This window comes from Salmo salar, chromosome 28 (genome assembly GCF_965601325.2).
Source record: "Salmo salar chromosome 28, fSalSal1, whole genome shotgun sequence".
NCBI classification, from domain to species: domain Eukaryota; kingdom Metazoa; phylum Chordata; class Actinopteri; order Salmoniformes; family Salmonidae; genus Salmo; species Salmo salar.
The window spans coordinates 16,396,596-16,418,540 of record NC_138318.1 but is presented as its reverse complement, the minus strand read 5'-3'; the positions used below and the strand labels follow the sequence as shown (position 1 = coordinate 16,418,540).

At 41.2% G+C, this 21,945-nt stretch overlaps 1 protein-coding gene across 2 annotated transcripts; it reads right to left on the bottom strand.

The window, feature by feature from the left end:
• Nucleotides 1-207: 207 nt before the first annotated feature.
• Nucleotides 208-20,492, bottom strand: LOC106589531 (thyrotroph embryonic factor). 2 transcript variants are annotated; one of them, XM_014179631.2, is made up of 5 exons: nt 20,238-20,492; nt 12,523-12,846; nt 11,095-11,315; nt 3,081-3,292; nt 208-2,601 (listed from the first exon to the last, which is right to left on the bottom strand). In XM_014179631.2, the coding sequence occupies exons 1-5, from the start codon at nt 20,311-20,313 to the stop codon at nt 2,580-2,582; spliced, it is 855 nt and encodes a 284-aa protein (XP_014035106.1). In that variant the 5' UTR covers nt 20,314-20,492; the 3' UTR covers nt 208-2,579. The 2 variants fall into 2 exon arrangements, with proteins under 2 accessions (XP_014035106.1, XP_014035105.1); XM_014179630.3 differs by lacking the exon at nt 20,238-20,492 and adding an exon at nt 14,057-14,486.
• Nucleotides 20,493-21,945: the final 1,453 nt, after the last annotated feature.

The window sequence follows — 21,945 nt, the reverse complement described above, 5'->3', positions numbered from 1 at the left end:
AAAGGTTTGAGTCAACCGTTGCTATTGCAAAAGGTTGTGGACTGATGATTACACCCCTGGCATGGCCAAAACAAAAAAAAAAAGAGTCCAGTTTATCCAATGGCTAAGTTGAGAAAGCTTTGTCCTAAAGCTATTGGTGTGTTCCTTTTCTCTGGATGGTTAACTGTCCTGTCTAATATTTACACAGGCAGGTACTTCAGTCCAAAACATTTTTTCAACAATGCTTTATTTATATATACAGGACATACAGTAGCCACATGCAACATTATGTAGAAACTAATTCTCAAACAGTTAAGAATTTCCCCTGCACCAGTTGTATAACATTTTCTTGGTTGTAGCGTGAGAAAGTAATTGTGCTAGTGTTTAGGGAGCACCCACTCCAGTCGGTTTCCCTTACTGACATCGTTCAATCAAGAAACTATATGGAATATAATGTATATCAATCAAATTCTTGATTTGTCTGTTCTCAATCATCTACTTCCCAACATGTTAGATCACTTTGAGCACTGATCTATTGTTGAGTTATCGTCAAAGGACTGGAAGAATTACAATCACTACCACACAAGTCTTGTCTCCAGATTTTGTAAACAACCAATAAATGAAGCTGTCAATTTGAACAAGATTCTCACCTCAACTCACAAAACCAAATGTAAAACACATCCAGACTACGTTCAATGTATTTCTTCAGATAAATTCCAAAACGAACTGAAAGCACTGCAATCACTTATTTTCCTCTAGTTACATCAGCAGGAATTAGGAAAGTGACAAGCAGGCTTGATAACAAGGAAACATGGTCAAAGGGGAAAAAACTGAGGAGACAGAAACCCTGAAAGGAGGCTTGAATTTCAGTGTATGATATGGTATTGCCCTGAGTCAGCTGAAGACACTTGAAGGTCCTTGTTGAAACAGGCCCAGATCAAGCCACAGAGTTAAAAAAATAATAATAATAATTAAATCCTGGTTTTGACAAAAGGAATTAAACTGCAACATACAAACTTCCCCATAGTTCTGATGTAGCCTGTTTTCCAGTTTCATGAGGTAACTACAATGTATTGTACTCATTGCAGACAGCACAGAATCGGTCACCTTTTTACATTGTGTGGCAACTGTCCATATATGATCAAGGTCCCAGAGAAGTTGGATAAACCACTTTGCATAGTAGTAAACATGAGAAAGGTTGGAGTTTTACATTTGGTTGAGAACACAATTGCAGAAAACTTGGAAATTGCACAGTGATGTCCTAAATCAACAGGTTGTTTTTGTACGGAGTTATTTGAAAATAAAGCTCACTTTAAGCATTTCTTTATAACACAGAACCTGAAGAAAGAAGTTTCTTGGAAATGACAATGATCCAAGACAATAGACAAGACAGAGAGACTGAAATATTACCAAGCATTATGTACAGTTTTAAGCAAGTGTTGACTTGTATTGAAGGTCTTAAAACCACTACCAAGCAGTATTAGTCCCCAGATTAATTTGAGTTATTGTATTATATTTTAATTAACCTTTGACATTAAACGGGAGACTTGGAAGCAAACTTAGGCAGTTCTGGTTTTCATATGGACAAGCCATGCTAGTTTAGACTAAAATCCCCCCAAAATAAAAGCCCTTTTCAGTTTCCTAAAATGTCACCCACCCTTATCCCACCAATCCCAATCTCTTTACCAGCAAATGTTGTACAAAACATGATCAGAATACACAGTCTCATTGTAGTGTATTGAAAGTTGCACTCCCACAAGTTAAAACAGAAAGTTAAATAAATGGCTGAAGAATAGCAACATTTACCTGGATCTAACTCTGCAAATAGAACTGCTGGGTGATTTGAAAAGTCAATCAATCCATCAATAATATAATACTTTTAGCAAAAAAAATAATTAAATTTACAATCTGTAGAAACTATGAGAATAGAAAGGTCCAGAAACATCACAGCACAGAAAAATATAGGGCAAATAGAAATCAAAACTGGATGGTGTTCAGAGATAGATGGGAGGGGTTGAGTGGAGCTGAAGGGTGGAACTAAAAACAAGATAACTAATGTAAAATATACTGTGTCCATAAAATGTATATAGGTTCAGAACTTTTGTGAAACAGCACAGTTAAAAATATGGTAAAATGAAATTAAAACTGGATGGTCTTCAGAGATGGGAGAGGTTGAGGGGAGCTGAAGGATGGGACTAAAAACAAACAAAATATAACTATTGTAAAATACACTGTGTCCGTAAAAGGTCCAAATGTTGTTGTCCATTAGTTTACTCACATTAGGGGAGTGGTGGTAGGGTTAGGGGAAAATAAAAGGAAAATATATATATTTACAAAACAAATATATGGGGGATTAGTAATGATGCATACAATTACATTGATGGAAGCTACAATCTATTTGCAATGTTAAAGCTGATCTACCCCCTAAAATGTTTTAATAAAAAGTCAAATAAAAACAATAAGCAGGGGTCACTAATACAATTCCACAGTATCTACATGGCAACATCATTCACTCTCTTCCACACTCCATCTTCTGATCCATCTATCCATTGTATTTGATTCAATTACTTCACCCACGCCACAAATAAATCAATAATAGTCTACTGGTCTTCCAGCAATGCACTTGAAAGAGAAAAGAAAAAGTAGATTATTTACCAGGAAAGGAAGACGGGGAGTTAACATGAGGGGAGGTTAACGTTTCATTACCACATTATTCATCAATTCTACCCATCAAACTTGTGTTATACAGGGAGTATTGTGTTATAAAGGAGTGAAACACAAGGTCATGTCTCACTGGTTATTTTGTATTTGAACATTTTGTAGTGTATTCATTGCAATAATATGCCTGCCTTTCTCTACCTCAACGCGATGTCATTGTTTCCTTTTCCTCATCTGTCTCACTGAGGAGCTCATATTTACTGCTTATCACTGTCTCTCATTGTTTCGTATGCAGCTAATGTGAGTAGTGCAACAGTGGGTATTCACAATTGATTTATGAATAAACAAAGGATGTTGCTACTTAGTGACCTGACCAAAATGAAGTGACTAGCTGATGCAATCTGTCTGCAACGGCCGGCAGTTGTCTGTGTTTGGTCCCTTACAGCTCTCCGAATTTGGCCACGTAGCGGGCCACAACATTCTTGCTGCGGGCAAAGTCATTCCGGAGCTCGCCCACTTCCTGTCTTAGCGCAGTGTTCTCACGCTCCAGGAACGCTGCCCGCACCGTGATCTGGTTCTCCTTGAGTCGGCGCGCGTCCCGGGAACGCTTCGCCGCCACGTTGTTCTTCTTCCTCCTCTGCCAGTACTTCTCATCCTTGAGAGGGAGAGAGAGGGGGAAAGAGAAAGAGCAGAGAGAGAACAAGGTTGTTATTGAAAGCGACCTTGATGATGAGAGCATGCTTTCAATTCAATGTCACTGCTGTGTTATTGAAAGCGTCCAATGTCGCTGCTAAGTTATTGAAAGCTTTGTTAAAAAGCTAAAGCTAGTTTTCTCCACACTGGCGCTAGGTCATTTAAAGAGACCTTCAGAATGACTGAATGCTCTATGACAGTGGTCACCAACGTTTGAGTCAAGATCACTTTCGCAGTCAAATCACATTTTATTGGTCACATACACATGTTTAGTAGATGTTGCGGGTGTAGCAAAATGCTTGTTCCTAGCTCCAACAGTGTAGTAGTAACTAACGATTCACAACAATACACAAATCTAATAGTAAAAGAACGGAATTAAGAAATATATAAATATTAAGACAAGCAATGTCGGAGTGGCATTAACTAAAATACAGTATTTACAGATGAAATGAGTAAAGCAGTATTTAAACATTAAAGTGACTACTGTTACATTATTAAAGTGGCCAGTCATTCCATGTCTACGTATATAGGGCAGCAGCCTCTAAGGTGCAGGGTTGAGTAGTCGGGTGGTAGCCAGCTAGTGATGGCTATTTAACAGTCTGATGGCCTTGAGATAGAAGTTGTTTTTCAGTCTTTCGGTTCCAGCTTTGATGCACCTGTACTGATCTCGCCCTCTGGATGATAGCAGTGTGAAAAGGCAGTGGCTCGGGTGGTTTGATGATCTTTTTGGCCTTCCTGTGACATCAGGTGCTGTAGGTGTCCTGGAAAGCAGGCAGTGTGCCCCTGGTGATGTGTTGGGCAGACCGTACCACCCTCTGGAGAGCCTTGTTGTTGCGGGCAGTGATGTTGCCGTACCAGGCAGTGATACAGCCCAACAGGATGCTCTCAATTATGCATCTGAAAAAGTTTAAGGGGCAAAGCCAAATTTCTTCAGCCTTCTGTTGCGCCGCATTCACCAGATTGTCAGTGATGTGTACGCTGATGAACTTGAAGCTTTCCACCTTCTCCACTGCGGTCCCGTCGATGTGGATTGGGGCGTGCTCCAAAGGCCCAAATCGCCGTCATTCGCATGAAGACGAGACGAAGATATCAGGGACGTAGGTCAGTGTGCCTTATAAGGATCTGACGGCGAGTGAGTAATCCCCCTCTACCATCAGTCCTATTAGCCAACATGCAATCATTGGATAACAAAATGGGTGAGCTCCAATCAAGACGATCCTACCAGCGGGACATTACAAACTGTAATATCTTATGTTTCACTGAGTTGTGGCTGAACGACAACATGGATAACATACTGCCTGAGTTTTCGTTGCATTGGCAAGATAGAACAGCTGCCTCCGGTAAGACAAGGGGTGGCGGTCTGTGACTACTTGTAAATAACAGCTGTGCACGAAATCTAATATTAAGGAAGTCTCAAGGTTTTGCTTGCCTGAGGTAGTGCATCTCACGATAAGCTGTAGACCACACTATTTACCAAGAGTTTATCTATATTTTTCGTAGCTGTCCATTTACCACCACAAACCGATGCTGGCACTAAGACGGCCCTCAACAAGTTGTATAAAGCCATAAGCAAACAAGAAAATGCTCATCCAGAGGCGGCGCTTCTAGTGGCTGGGGACTTTAACGCAGGGAAACTTAAATCTGTTTTACCTAATTTCTACCAGCATGTTAAATGTGCAACCAGAGGGGGAAAAAAAAAACTCTAGACTACCTTTACTCCACACACAGAGACGCGTACAAAGCTTCCTCCATTTGGCAAATCTGACCATAACTCTATCCTCCTGACTTCTGCTTACATGCAAAAACTAAAGCAGGAAGTACCAGTGACTCGCTCAACAAGGTAGTGGTCAGATGACACAGATGCTAAGCTACAGGACTGTTTTGCAAGCACAGACTGGACTATGTTCCGGGATTCTTCCGATGGCATTGAGGAATACACCACATCAGTCACTGGCTTCATCAATAAGTGCATCGATGGCATCATCCCCACAGTGACAGTACGTGCCCCAACCAGAAGCCATGGATTACAGGCAACATCCGCACTGAGCTAATGGGTAGAGCTGCCGCTTTCACGGACCTGGACACTAATCCGGACGCTTATAAGAAATTCCCGATTTGAATGACTGGTCATGGCTCACAACACCATTGTCCCAAAAACCTGTACAATAGGAACACATACGTGAGAATGCTATTCATTGACTACAGCTCAGCGTTCAACACCATAGTGCCCTCAAAGCGCATTACTAAGCTAAGGACCCTGGGACTAAACACCTCCTCCCTCTGCAACTGGATCCTGGACTTCCTGACAGGCCGCCCCCAGGTGGTAAGGTAGGTAACAACACATCCGCCACGCTAATCCTCAACACGGGGGCACCTCAGGGGTGCGTGCTCAGTCCCCTCCTGTACTCCCTGTTCACTCATGACTGCATGGCCAAGCACAACTCCAACACCTTCATTAAGTTTGCCGACAACACAACAGTGTGATCACCGGCAATGATGAGACGGCCTATAGGGAGGTCAGAGACCTGGCAGTGTGTTGCCAGGATAACAACCTCTCCCTCAACATGATCAAGACAAAGGAGATGATTGTGGACAACTGAAAAAGGAGGAGCGAGCACATCCCCCATTCTCATCGACGGGGCTGTAGTGGAGCAGATTGAGAGGTTCAAGTTCCTTGGTGTCCATACCACCAACAAACTATCATGTTCCAAACACACCAAGACAGTCGTGAAGAGGGCACGACAATACCTATTCCCCTCAGGAGACTGAAAAGACTTGGCATGGGTCTTCAGATCCTCAAAAAGTTGCACAGCTGCACCATCGAGAGCATCCGAACTGGTTGCATCACCGCCTGGTATGGCAACTGCTCGGCCTCCGACCGCAAGGCACTGCAAAGAGTAGTGTGTACGGCCCAGTACATCACCGGGGCCAGGCTTCCTGCCATCCAGGACCTCTATATTAGGTGGTGTCAGAGGAAGGTCCAAAAAAAATGCCCAAGACTCCAGCCACCCTAGTCATAGGCTGTTCTCCCTGATACCGCACGGCAAGTGGTACCAGAGTGCCAAGTCTAGGTCCAAAAGGCTTCTTAACAGCATCTACCCCCAAGCCATAAGACTCCTGAACAGCTAATCAAATGGCTACCCGGACTATTTGCATTGTCCACCCCCCCCCCCTCCCATTTTTATGCTGCTGCTACTCTCTGTTTATTATCCTTGCATAGTCACTTTACCTCTACCTACATATTACCTCAATTACCTCAACTAACCAGTGACCCCGCACATTGACTCTGTACCGGTACCCCCTGTATATAGCCTCACTATTGTTATTTTATTCTTGCTCCTTAATTATACATTTTTTATTATTTTTTTTACTTCAGTTTATTTTAGTAAATACTTTAACACTTTAAAAAAATTAAAACTGCATTGTTGGTTAAGGGCTTGCAAGTAAGAATTTCACTGTATGGTCTACACTAGAGGTCGACCGATTAATCGGAATGGTCGATTAATTAGGGCCGATTTCAAGTTTTCATAATCGTAAATCGGTATTTTTGGACACCGATTTGGCCGATTTAAAACCTTTATTTAATTTTTACACCTTTATTTAACTAGGCAAGTCAGTTAAGAACACATTCTTATTTTCAATGACGGTCTAGGAACGGTGGGTTAACTGCCTCGTTCAGGGGTAGAACGACAGATTTTTACCTTGTCAGCTCGGGATTCAATCTTGCAACCTTACGGTTAACTAGTCCAACGCTCTAACCACCTGCTTTACATTGCACTCCACGAGGAGCCTGCCTGTTACGCGAATGCAGTAAGAAGCCAAGGTCAGTTGCTAGCTAGCATTAAACGTATCTTATAAAAAACAATCAATCATAATCACTATTTAACTACACATGGTTGATGATGTTACTAGTTTATCTAGCCTGTCCTGCGTTGCATATAATCGCTTAGGTACACGTTGCTCCAACATGTACCCAACCATAAACATCAACGCCTTTCTTAAAATCAATACACAAGTATATATTTTTAAACCTGCATATTTAGTTAATATTGCCTGCTAACATGAATTTCTTCTAACTAGGGAATATGTGTCACTTCTCTTGCAACAGAGTCAGGGTATATGCAGCAGTTTGAGCCGCCTGGCTCGTTGCGAACTGTGAAGACTATTTCTTCCCAACAAAGACAGCCGACTTCGCCAAACGGGGGATGATTTAACAAAAGCTCATTTGCGAAAAAAGCACAATCGTTGCACGAATGTACCTAACCATAAACATCAATGCCTTTCTTAAAATCAATAAACAGAAGTATAGATTTTTAAACCTGCATATTTAGCTAAAAGAAATCCAGGTTAGCAGGCAATTTTAACCAGGTGAAATTGTGTCACTTCTCTTGCGTTCATTGCACGCAGAGTCGTTGCGAACTAATTTGCCAGAATTTTACGTAATTATGACATAACATTGAAGGTTGTGCAATGTAACAGGAATATTTAGACTTATGGATGCCACCCGTTAGATAAAATACGGAACGGTTCCGTATTTCACTGAAAGAATAAACGTGATAGTTTCCGGATTCGACCATATTAATGACCTAAGGCTCGTATTTCTGTGTGTTATTATGTTATAATTAAGTCTATGATTTGATAGAGCAGTCTGACTGAGCGATGGTAGGCACCAGCAGGCTCGTAAGCATTCATTCAAATAGCACTGTCATGCGTTTTGCCAGCAGCACATCGCAATGCTTCAAGCATTGCGCAGTTTATGACTTCAAGCCTATCAACTGGCTAGCTAGTTAGCGGGGTGCAAGCTAATAGCATTTCAAACGTCACTTGCTCTGCATGGGTAACGCTGCTTCGAGGGTGGCTGTTGATGTGTTCCTGGTTCGAGCCCAGGTAGGAGCGAGGAGAGGGACGGAAGCTATACTGTTACACTGGCAATACTAAAGTGCCTATAAGAACATCCAATAGTCAAAGGTATATGAAATACAAATCGTATAGAGAGAAATTGTCCTATAATAACTACAATCTAAAACGTATTACCTGGGAATATTGAAGACTCATGTTAAAAGGAACCACCAGCTTTCATATGTTCTTATGTTCTGAGCAAGGCACTTAAACATTAGCTTTTTTTTTTTTTTTACATGGCACATATTGCACTTTTACTTTCTTCTCCAACACTTTGTTTTTGCATTATTTAAACCAAATTGAACATGTTTCATTATTTATTTGAGGCTAAATTGATTTTATTGATGTATTATATTAAGTTCAAATAAGTGTTCATTCAGTATTGTTGTAATTGTCATTATTACAAATAAATTAATAAAACAAAACAATAAAATCGGCCGATTAATCGGTATCGGCGTAGGTTTTTTGGGGCCCTCCAATAATCGGTATCGGCGTTGAAAAATCATAATCGGTCGACCTCTAGTCTACACCTGTTGTATTCGGCGCATGTGACAAATAAGATGTGATTTATAGTCCACGATCAGCTCCTTTGTTTTGTTGACGTTGAGGGAGATGGTTATTTTCCTGGCACCACTCCGCTAGGACCCTCACCTCCTGTAGGCTGTCTCGTCATTGTTGGTAATCAGGCCTACTACTGTTGTGTCATCTGCAAACATGATGATTGAGTTGGAGGCGTGCATGGCCACGCAGTCATTGGTGAACAGGGAGTACAGAAGGGTGCTGAGGAAGCACCCTTGTGGGGCCCGTGTTGAGGATCAGCGAAGTGGAGGTGCTGTTACCTACTTTTTTGTTGTTGCATGATTTTTATTTTTTTTACATTAACCTAATAAAAACAGTTCTGTAGAAATTAGGTTTGTGCAGTAGGTAGGCCGAATACATTCTCACAGCACATTAGCTATATGCCTGGCAATATTGTTCTTCTCAGACCATATTATATACACTGAACAAAAATATAAAAACGCAACATGTAGTTTGCTGGTCCAATGTTTAATGAGCTGAAATAAAAGATAACAGAAAAGTTCAATACTCACAAAAAGCGTATTTCCCTAAAATGTTGTGCACAAATTTGTTTACATTCTCGTTAGGAGCATTTCTCCTTTGACAAGTTAATCCATCCACCTGACAGGTGTGGCATATCAAGTAGCCGATTAAACAACATGATTACACAGGTGCAGCTGTGCTGGGGACAATAAAAGGCCACTCTAAAATGTCTAGTTTTGTCACACAACGCCACAGATGTCAAGTTGAGGGCACGTGCAATTGGCATGCTGACTGCAGGAATGTCCACCAGAGCTGTAGCCCGATAATTTCATGTTCATTTCTCTACCATAAGCCACCTCCAATGTCATTTTAGAGAATTCGGCAGTACGTCCAACCGGCCACACAACCGCAGACCACATATAACCACGCCAGCCCAGGACCTCAACATCCGGCTTCTTCGTCTGAGACCAACCACCTGGGTAGCTGATGAAACAGAAGTATTTCGGTCTGTAATAAAGCCCTTTTGTTGGAAAAAAACAAATTCTGATTGGGTGGGCCCGGCTCCCAAGTGGGTGGGCCTATGCCATCCCAGACCAATCCATGGCTGTGCCCCTGCCCAATCCATAGATTAGGGCCTAATTTATTTATTTCAATTGACTGATTTATATTTTTGTTCAGTATATTTTAACCCTTGAGCTTTGATAACAAAATAGATCAGTTTGTGTAGCACTTGCAAGGCACAGCTGAGCATAAATTGAAATAATTTGTACCTGCATCTGATGATCATGGTGCTTTCAAGACAACTGGGAACTCTGGAGAAGAAAAAAAGTTAAATCATGAAGTCAGTGATCTTCAGGTTGGAGTGCTAGAAATATACCCGAGTTTCCGACTTGGAATTCAGAGTTGGCTGACCGTTCAAAAAGATTTTTCCCCAGCCAGATCTAGTTTTTTCCCCCCCTGAGTTCCCATTTGTCTTGAACAGACTGAAGTCAGAGATGTCCAAGTTCTGAGTTTCCAGTTGTTTTGAACAAGGCATTAGTCTCAGCGGAGGGAGGGAGAGAGCAGCAGAGGGTCCGCTTCTCTCGGTCCATCTCTCCCTTCCTTTCCTACGGTGAGACTGACCAGAGAGAGCGGACACGGGTCTTCCACCTGATGGCGAAACTCGAGTCGCACCGCATCAGCATCTGCCTCATGCACAAATTCACATTGTTCCTATGACCAGAGAAAGTGAAATATTTTTCGATATTAAAATAGACACGGCAAGCTGCTAATAATAAAAACGCAGGGCTATCGATACACTAGGCTACTAACTCAAAGCAGCTGCAGCGCGAGTGGTAGTACGAAGAAGCGCATTTTATGTTGTGTAATAGTGTTGAATAAAAACAGTGTTGACAGTGCTGAATAAAAACTTAAACATGAACACACTCATAAAAACAGCAGCTCTTTAGTCTCTCTCAGGTCATGGTTTTTAAAAGTTATGAAATCTCACGTAGGCTAGTATCAAACTTTGCTGGAAGCTGTAGGCACGGTGACACTCGATTTAGCCACAGATCTCCCAACAGCGGCAAAAAAAAAAAAAGAAGGAGCAAGCCTTAATCATTGGCTTTCTACAGAAATGTTTGGTGATCGACTAGGAATGCCTTGAAGATCGACCAGTCGCAGTTGGTGACCACTGTTCTATGAACTAACTGATGGTACTGTAAACCACAATTAAATCACTTTTTTAAAACATCCCATTTCTCTTCTTGGAATTTGAAAAGAAAACGTATACACCTACCTACCACACCCTTATCCTCGTTTCCGACCTCCATGTCTCTGACTTACCTTAGAATCCTCAGGTACATACACCTTCTTGGCCTTCTTGATCATGGGCTGTGGTTTGAGTTCCTCCTCTGAGAACTTGTGTTTGCGTGGGTTGAACAGCTCTCCTCCAGGAACGCTGGACAGGACCAGGTCTGTAGGGTCCGGATCAAAGTTCACGTTCACCTCAATCTCCTCCGGGTCGATGGTTTCAGGGGTCAGCCTGTCCTTGTCCGTCACCACCTCTGTGGGGGAGATACAGGTGACCAAGCATTAGGTTAAGGTTTCAAGTATACCGTTTTGGTTTGTTGGGTTCTAACTTGAAATATACTTATTCCTGTCACTATATAAGAACATATGGATTTCATTACATGTATGATAACTGTTTATATTCTGTGTCAATTAAGGGTGAATAAGGAATGTGTATCAAAACTTACTGAGGGAGGCAAAGGGCAACAGTTAATCTCTGATAAGGCAAGCCAGCTGCGGAACTAAAGAGGAGCGAGGAATTTGGCTTGAGGTCAAGTCAGCAGAAGAAGAAAGAAGAAACCTCTGAAAGGGGTCCAGAGGGGCCCACCACAACGACCCTCTTACAGTCCTATCTCACACACATACACTTCCACGCCCACAAAGGTTCTAGCATCAGGCAGGGCCATGACTACACCAGTAAGAGGAACCAATTAAGTTCCTGCCTAGCAATAGACATGTATTGGCTGTCTAGATGTGTAAGGAGTTGACCCCGCCTAGTAGGAGGCTATAAATATATGTACTTGTATCTTCATATCTTGTCTTTTCAGCTGTATGACCCAATGGGATGAATAAACTTGGCTTGAGCTTTTTCTAGTCGTCCGTTTGAGTCATTACTATTTGTTCAGAACAGGTTGATGGGCAAATGCTACAATCAGTTTTAAGGGTAAATAAATGCTCCCAATGTAAATGGAACATTCTGTTCGGTGAGACTGTAAGTCATTTAATTCCTGTAGAAACATACATTTGGCTTTAACCTGTTTATATCCTGAACTGGAGAATATTAAAATAAATCCAGGCTTCTACATTCGATAAAGATGGCCTCATGTAGCCCAGCCCAGTCTGCTGGTCAGCTCGTAATAAACACCAAGGTTGTCTTGACCACTCAGCATAGCTAGGATCTATTTTTACCACCATCTACAGCAGCACACACAACAGTACATACAGCGTTGAATGACATTCAAACAAACCAGTATGTGTTTCTCCGTACATGTGCCATGTGTGCCCTTGGTGCTCAGACATGTCTGACTGTCTATGGCAGAACCAAGAACAACTTACTTGGTTTACTTTGATCTTAAATACACTTGCGTCACGCTTTGTATTAATTATGTATTATACCATGTAACTACTAGGGTAATTCTCTATGTAATAACACTAACAGACCATTAGGGCATAAGGCTCTAATGATTTCACAGTGTAGCCTACCGGTGTTGGCTGTGATATCAGCACTGTTGAGGGTGATGGTGACCACCTCCTCCTCACACTGGTCTAGTTCCAGGACCGGCAGCAGGGAGATTGGGGCGGCTGGGGCTGTCGTGGTGCTGGTTGGCTTTTTGTCCAGGGACAAGGTGGGGATGCCGTTCTCGATGAGGAACTCCTCCAGGTCCATGTACTCCAGGTGGAAGGTCTCCAAGTTGTACGGGATGGTCTTGTCCCAGATGGCGGGGGTCAGGGCGGCCGACGGACCCATCCCGCTCCCTCCTCCAAGGTCCACATTGTCCCCCGTAAAAAGCTTATCCTTGTCATTGTCTGTGGCAGCAAAACAGAAGAGCCTTGCTTAATGTTATGGATTATGGCAAGTATGATAAAACAAGTTGAGTAAATGGTTTTATCTATTTACACTCAGGACATATTCCATATAAGTGGTCCATGTGAGAACCAAACCCACAAATCTGATCATGCAAGCACCATATTTCAACCAATGGAAGAGACATGATGAAATATTAGGCCTACATCACTTTTTGGTGGAAAGGGGAACTTGACACTAGCCAGACGAATATGTAACCTAGCCTACTAATATATGCAGTTTTCAAAACAACTGGGTACTGAAAAACTCCTGCTTCAATGCATTCAAGACCACTGGTAACCCGAAGAAACGACCTCCGACTGGGAAAATCGTTTTCAACGGTCATCCAACTCGGACTTTGTGACCTGAAAAATCATTATCCATGTTTCCATTAACCTGTCCATTGATTTTTTTTGTGACGTTTATAAAGTTCGCATACAAAATGCCGGCTAGGGTGCGTTTCCATGCAACTCGTGTGGATGAAAAAAAACTGGACTTTTTTTGCGCAAAAATGTACAGCATCTAATAAAAATGTAGTGGTGTGAGTGTTTCCATTACCCATTTAAGCAAATAAATTGGCTTAAGCCTGTACGACAACAGCGCCCCGCATACCTTCATAATGATTCGGCAATCATCGTTTATTCGAAAAACACTGTCTCAATCATCATTTGTCGCAATAAATAAAGTTCGTCAAAAGAATAATCCCCCCCATCGAACGGAAGGGGGGGAAGTATATCTTTACAAAATGTCTACTATATCTGCCATTTCCATTTACACGCGTCGCATTTTCTTTTTTGCGACATTGCTTTTGTCGAATAGAGACGAGTAAATGGAAACCTGCCTAGTTAGTGGTGAGGAGCAGAGTTGAAGGGAGTGGGGAGAGAAGAATTTACTGTCAACTGTGTATGCTGTCTGAGAACCACAGGACTGAAGTGCAGTTACCCAATTTTAGTTACAATTCTGATGAAGGGTTACCTGAATGCTTGGTTGATCATAACACTATAGAAACAAACGGACAGGATGTGATTTTGTGTAAGCCTATCAATTTTAGGCTACTACTTTGCATAAATTGTATTCGCATTCGGCTTCACCCGGCACAATTCGGCCTCTTCTCAGTTTGTTGCCTATAACAAACAGTACGTGTAACCCCCACACAGAAGCATATAGACTTACCATCGTCGCCCTCGAGTAAATTCGGTGGGGGCATTTCCATTATGTTCTGCAATACCACGGGAAACGCACCCGGTGACCCCTTGAAGGTTTCAGTCTTAGTGGTGATCGTCTCTCCAGACATTTTCGCCGGTAATTACGCAACAACTAAATTTAAAGACAGGCTACTTCAACAATGAAGCCTGGACTACCCTAACAATCTCCTGTCCGTGAAAAAAGTAGCCTATCAATTCAGAGATAGTGACACCGAGATTAGGCTAAAGGTTATGTTACAGCGAACGACTAGACATTAGTTTACCTCTTCAGATTTTGACCGATTCTCCAAATAATCCCAAAAAAAACAAACGTTTCTTGGTCAAGAGAAATCGCACCTCGTAGAGTAGAAAATATACTGCCAGCCCTGCCCGGATCTTCTCTGCCATTATGAATATTAACATTCTTTGCGCGACGTAGGCACGGCGTGACACCATTGGTTGACAAAATATTATATAGCCCTTGTAACCCTGCATAAATTAGAGGAAAACTTGTTGGGAGAGGGGAGCAACCCGAATGATATCTCCATACTGTTAGACTTCTGCTAGCTTCACGTGCTCGTGGAAAATGGTAATGCCACGTTCAAAACACCTGAGAATAGTACTGTAAAGTACTTAAGTAAAAATACTACTTTAGTTTTTTAGGGTACTTTACCATTTATATATTTTTGACCATTTTCTTTTGGAATGTAGTAAAGTAAAAGTTATTTTTTACTCCATACGTTTTTCCTGACAACCAACATCCACAGTCATCCCTACTGCCTCTGATCTAGTGGACTCACTAAACACATGCTTTGTTTGTAAATGATGTCTGAGTGTTGGAACATGCCCCTGGCTTTCCGTATATTATAAAAAACAAAATGATGCCGTCTGGTTTGCTTAATATAAGGAATTTGTAATCATTCATACTTTAACTTTTGATACTTATTAAGTATATTTTAACAATGACATTTACTTTTGATACTTAAGTATATTTAAAACCAAATACTTTAAAACTTTTACTGTGTGCAAAGCTGTCATCAAGGCAAAGGATGGCTACTTTGAAAAATCTAAAATATATTTGGATTTGGTTAACACTTTTTTGGTTACTACATGATTTCATGTGTTATTTCATAGTTTTGATGTCTTAACTATTATTATACAATGTAGAAAATAGTAAAAACTCAATGAGTAGGTGTGTCCAAACTTTTGACTGCTACTGTATATCCATAAATATGCTGCCGATTCATGATTTCGACTGGCTGAGAAAAGCTGCCTGCCCGTCTGTCTCATCCAGTTCATTACTATGCGACAGTTTGAGATCGAATTTGAATAATTAAACAATGTTGCCAATATCCGAGACACAGACAGCAAGGTTTCAACAAATCTCCACTGTTGAAAACTAAAGGTTAGTCTAAAAGAAATGCGAGTTAATGTATGGATGCTTTTTATAGTGGAGATCAAGTTTATAAATTGCCTGGCTGGGCCAATGAAACAGTGGACTGCACAGACAGATGGAATAGAGTAAATAGGCATTTTAACGTCCTAGATTTATCTGGTGGTAACTTGTGTAATAGACAGTGTTTGGAATGTGGTTTTAACCAATCAGCATTCAGGATTAGACCCACCCGTTCTATAAAAAAACGATAACCCATTGTTGATGTTAATAAGCATGGATGAAGTGGTGATACGTGTCCAATTTAACAGCTGTACTAGTGGATTTTCTAATAGTCCTTTCACAACTGTTGAACAAATATTGTGCATTGACAATGAATGTAGTTAAAGGAGATTTTTTTAATTATTATTTTTAAAACCAACTCTCTATTTTTGATGTAAATGGCATGTTATAGAAGGGTACCGACATCTTTTTGTCATTTCACGTTTTTGAGAAACTTACCCCAAATAGCAAATCACTTCCTCATCCTCGTTGTGTAGTATGGGGGCCCCAGAAAAAACATGAACAAAGGCTCCAAAAACACCCAAATGTGTCCTTTTAGAAACGCCAAAGCTCTCAGTATAGTGATGCAGGTCTTTAGATGTTGAACACATGAAATTGTGCCATTCCGAACTTTATCCGCAACATTATATTTTATTTTGTTGCGACTCCATAATTATTGAGACAGTGAAGCATTTTTGTATTTGAAATCAAACAATGACTATAAAGTACAGACTGTCAGCTTTAATTTTAGGCTATTTGTCCATATCGGGTGAACTGTATACAACTGCAGCACTTTTTGTACATAGTCGTCCCCGTCCCTCCATTTTAGGGTACATTAATGTGGATGCTACCATGATTACGGATAATCCTGAATGAATCATGAATAATGATAAGTGAGAAAGTTAGACACACACACACACACACACACATCATACCCCCAAGACATGCTAACCTCTTACCATTACAATAACAAGGGAGATATGATACAGTATTTGAGAGTCTAACATTCTTACTTATTATTCATGATTCATTCAGGATTATCCGTAATCATGATAGCATCCACATTAAAGGTGTAAGTGTTTAGAAACGTTCTATTCTCATTTACAATAAAAGTGACTCCAAAATTACACAAGACATGATTTACTATTCATTTCTATTGGGCACAAAATAATCTTAAACACAACCAAAACAAACAGAAAATGGATCTGTTTGTAGTCACAAGCATGATGTAGTCATTGCGTGCTAAGAATATTGGACCAAATACTTAACTTTTCACTACACATAAGTGAATTTGCCCCAATACGTATTGTGCCCTAAAATGCAGTAATTTCTAAATGCTTCACCTGATATGGATAAAAATACCGTCAAATCAAAGATGACAGTCTGCACTTTAATCTCAGTCATTGTATGATTCAAATCCAAACTTTTGGAGTATAGAGCCAAAAGAAAAAAACAATGTTCCCATTGTCTCCAGTTGGCCTGGTTCATTCGGTTCATTCTCACATGGCAACACGTGCCGTCAACGTATGTCCCAAACACACGGAGACCAAAGAAAACTGCGCAATGAGCGCCTATGCTGCAACTTTCGAAACACATGAAGGACGGGTCTGCTCTGCTGGAAGCACGGAGCTGTGCGATTTGAGACAGATGTCACTATTTTATTAACTGGCATTTTGCCTTGACACTTTTTTAACTGCACATCAGATTGCAGCCCAAATAAATGCGTCACAGAGTTCAAGTAACAGACACAACATCTGTTGTCAACAACATCTCTCCTCCTGTTCAGAGGAGACTGCGTGAATCAGGCCAACATTGTCAAATTGCTGCAAAGAAACCACTACTAAAGGACACCAATAAGATTAAACTTGCTTAGGCCAGGAAACACGAGCGGTGGAAATCTGTCCTTTGGTCTGACGAGTCCAAATTTGAGATTTTTTGGTTCCAACCGCCGTGTCTTTGTGAGACACAGAGTAGGCGAACAGATTGCTGACCCCCCCCCTTTACGCTCCGTTTATTATCTATGCATAATCACTTTAACTCCTCCTACATGTACATATTACCTCAATTATCTCGACTAACCGGTGCCCGCTATTGTTATTTTACTGCTGCTCTTGAATTATGTTACTTTTATTTCTTATTGGTATTTTTTAAACTGCATTTGTTGGTTAGGGGCTTGTAAGTAAGCATTTCACTGTAAGGTCTACACCTGTTGTATTCGGCGCATGTGACTAATACAATTTGATTTAGATGATCTCCGCATGTGTGGTTCTCACCGTGAAGCATGGAGGAGGTGTGATGGTGCTTTGCTGTGATTTATTTAGAATTCAAGGCACACTCACCCTGCATGGCTACCACAGCATTCTGCAGTGATACGCCATCCCATCTGGTTTGCGCTTAGTGGGACTATCATTTGTTTTTCAACAGGACAATGACCCAAAACACACCTCCAGGCTGTGTAAGGGCTATTCGACCAAGAAGGAGAGTGATTGAGTGCTGCATCAGATGACCTGGCCTCCACAATCACCCAACCTCAACCCAATTGAGATGGTTTGGGATGAGTTGGACCGCAGAGTGAAGGAAAAGCAGCCAACAAGTGCTCAGCATGTGGGAACTCCTTCAAGACTGTTTGAAAAGCATTCCAGGTGACTACCTCATGAAGCTGGTTGAGAGAATCCAGGCAAAGGGAGGCTACTTTAAAGAATGTCAAATATATTTTGATTTGTTTAACACTTTTTTGGTTATTACATGATTCCATGTGTTATTCTACAATGTAGAAAATAGTAAAAATAAAGAAAACCCCTTGAATGAGTAGGTGTGTCCAAACTTTTGACTGCTACTGTTTATTTAGACATGGGCCTTCATATGCATATATTCCATAACAGCCAAATGCACAACATACTAAGCCCTTACTCAAAACATTTAGATATAGGGATAGACATGATATACAAGTTGTCAAACATTTGTTTTCTACAGATCAAGCAGAGGCATACACAGCATTCTTGTATTGTAATCTGAGAAGTAAGATAGTTTTTTTAGGGGGCATTACTGCAAGAGTACAGAGTGTGCTGTTTTGTCTGTATACAGAGCTAGTCTAGCATCCTCACCATAGTAAGAGGTGAAAATATAGATGCCATCCATTACTGTCTTTATGACACCTTCATAAATTCTTTACAAGGCCTACATAGATGCTTCACAAATTTAAAAGCTATTGATTGGCCTACTATACAGTATAAAAGCTATTGTATCAGGTCCTCCTTACATCTGGAATTTTGCCAAATGTGTCTTCACCTTTTTTCACTCTCTGGATGTTTGCTTCTGAATAATTTGTGAAGCATCTATGAAGGCCTTATAAAAAAAGTCCATCCAAAAGGGGTGATATGGTATGAAGGAGACAAGAGTGTATCGGTCACCATGAAGAAGAGGGGATGGACCTCTAGGGAATTACTGGCGCTGCCAGCATGACCTTACACTTTGTCCTCCTCCCCTCGTGTGTGAGATACGATCTGATATACTTTATATAAATACACATGCAGTACAGAAAACTGGAAAGTTTAGTACACAAGTCACACATTTACATTTTCACCTATTCAAAGCCTCTGCGACCTACTTTCCGACCTTGTATTGGGCATTCATCTGTCCTATGTCCCACTGTTCAGCAGTCTGATGGCTGATGGAATGAAACTCGCCTGGCTTATATTATTGCTTAACAGTGGGGCCCTTAATCTCCTTCCTCAGGGCAGCAGCTCAAACATTGGGCAAGATTGTGTGTGAGTTCCTCTATGACGCACTTGGCTTTGATCCCACTACGCAGCCAAGGGCACCAATACTTAAGTGTCTCCCACGGCTTTACAAACATTTGTGTGAATGTGTCTAATTATCAGCAATTGGTTTGGGAAGAGGATATCACAAGATTAGTGGGCTCTGTGTTTACACTTCATTTTATTAGACTACCAGCATTTCCTTACCAAGTGCATACCAGACAGCACTTATCTGGACAGGTTGCATCATTAGGTTTTAGGTGCCAAGTCCTGTCCAGTGGTATTTGGCTATTGGGAGTTGATGTCAGTGGTTCAAGTGTTGTGAATGCCCTGAGTAATTTGTATCCTGAGTGTGATCAGTACGTTTAGGAGTACCAGACACCACATGCATTTTGCAACAGTGCATGTTTTAATTGTCTCATGAATTTAAGTGAAAAATCAAATCTACTCTAATCTTGTTTTACAATCTGGTTTAGTGTTACCAACATCTGCTTGGACAGTTTACATAAATCACATCCAATCCAATCTCACAAATGACAGCTCACAACTATATCCAGAACAGAACTAGTGAATAGAGCCCTCTAACGATGACAAACCGCAATCCTACTTCTCCCTACAACCCCCACACCACATGATGCTGGCATGTTGATTAAATCGGAGGTCAATCTTGTGATCAAATTGCCTCGGCTAACTAAACCAAGACGCTGTCAAAATGGCACCAGGGTTTTAGAGGTTACGCAATATATAGGACATGCAGTGAGAAATTAGTCCAACATTTTGTATTTATAGTCGAAGAGTGTTCACAGACAGGACATTGTTTATGCTTGCAACAAATGTATCAAATACGTTTTATGGTTGGAACATAGTAAACCACGCGCGACCCTATAGCGCTGGGGAAACATTCGTTATCATTCAGACACAGCGCAATTTATTGACAATATTCACAAAGAAATTACGATTATTTCGCTTCTTCTTACCGTTGTAATCAAATGTAGGAACAGTGAAGGGGTCCTCTAGCAGAGCTTTGAAAATCTCCGGAATCTCTGAAGACATCTTTTCTAAAAGTTTTTAAAGATCACCTCGTCTGACTATCAATTAAAAACTGGAGCAGATATGAAATTGACAAGATTGATCAACGCTTCCAAGTTAAACAGCAGAAAAAATATCCACATGTAAAACGAGATTGATGGTCATGTGGAAAATTTAAACCTCGTTTTTATGACCACAAGGTTTGTATCCCGCCCCTTAGCCTTTTTTCCCCAATGATGCCTAGCTGATCTAGCCAATCACTGCTAGAAACCTACGGAAAGAGTCGTGATAGGTTTCTCCTGTTGTCCGACAAAATAGGGAAAGCCAATCGGAAGCGTTTACAGTATTACCTAAGAAACAAAAATACGTTGTTACGAAATAAGTCTACGTGCTCGGCAACAAAATAAACGAATTAGTTGCCTCTTACCGTTTGTCTTTCCTAAATAGGTCACTGATCTATAGAAATGTAAACGGTAAATTAAATTGGCTATCGGATTGTTCTCTGCACAGAAAATATGCAGAGGATTATAGGGCATAGCATTTTTATGGTTGGGGGGGGGGGGGGGGGGGGGCTTGCATGTTTTGCATTAATACATGTCACATATCAGTTTGCAAACAATGTAAAAAATTATATATCATTGCGTTAATAAAGCTACATACAAACATTCTCTTTTTTGTTTTCTTGAGTAAGGTAGCTCCAAAATGCAGGTGTTTCAGCCAACTTTACTGCTTTCTGTGGTGGGGCAAGCCATCAGAAAATACGGAGCGTTGCGCCGTGATTGGCTCAGTAATCGGTCACTCATGGGGACACTACGTCACCCCCATGGGGAGATATAACAAATTCTAGCCCCTTGGGTGCCGCCATAGAGTTACAGTGGGGGGGGGGGAACTATTTGATCCCCTGCTGATTTTGTACGTTTGCCCACTGACAAAGAAATGATCAGTCTATAATTTTAATGGTAAGTTTATTTGAACAGTGAGAGACAGAATAACAAGAAAAATATCCAGAAAAACGCATGTCAAAAATGTTATAAATTGATTTGCATTTTAATGAGGGAAATAAGTATTTGACCCCCTCTCAATCAGAAAGATTTCTGGCTCCTAGGTGTCTTTTATACAGGTAACAAGCTGAGATTAGGAGTACACTCTTAAAGGGAGTGCTCCTAACCGCAGCTTGTTACTTGTATAAAAGACACCTGTCCAAAGAAGCAATAAATCAATCAGATTCCAAACTCTCCACCATCGCCAAGACCAAAGAGCTCTCCAAGGATGTCAGGGACAAGATTGTAGACCTACACAAGGCTGGAATGGGCTACAAGACCATCGCCAAGCAGCTTGGTGAGAAGGTGACAACATTTGGTGTGATTATTCGCAAATGGAAGAAACACAAAAGAACTGTCAATCTCCCTCGGTCTGGGGCTCCATGCAAAATCTCACCTCGTGGAGTTGCAATGATCATGAGAACGGTGAGGAATCAGCCCAGAACTACACGGGAGGATCTTGTCAATGATCTCAAGGCAGCTGGGACCATAGTCACCAAGAAAACAATTGGTAACATACTACGTCGTGAAGGTCTGAAATCCTGCAGCGCCCGCAAGGTCCCCCTGCTCAAGAATACATATACATGCCCGTCTGAAGTCTGCCAATGAACATCTG

Bases quoted from the DNA above. Each gene is read 5' to 3' on its own strand.
- LOC106589531 (XM_014179630.3), bottom strand. From the start codon at position 14,177: ATGTCTGGAGAGACGATCACCACTAAGACTGAAACCTTCAAGGGGTCA. The intron at 12,847-14,056 runs GTAAGTCTATAT...TTGCTGCCACAG, and splicing joins TTTACTCGAGGGCGACGATG to ACAATGACAAGGATAAGCTT. The intron at 3,293-11,094 runs GTAAGTCAGAGA...CTCCCTCTCAAG, and splicing joins ATGTACCTGAGGATTCTAAG to GATGAGAAGTACTGGCAGAG.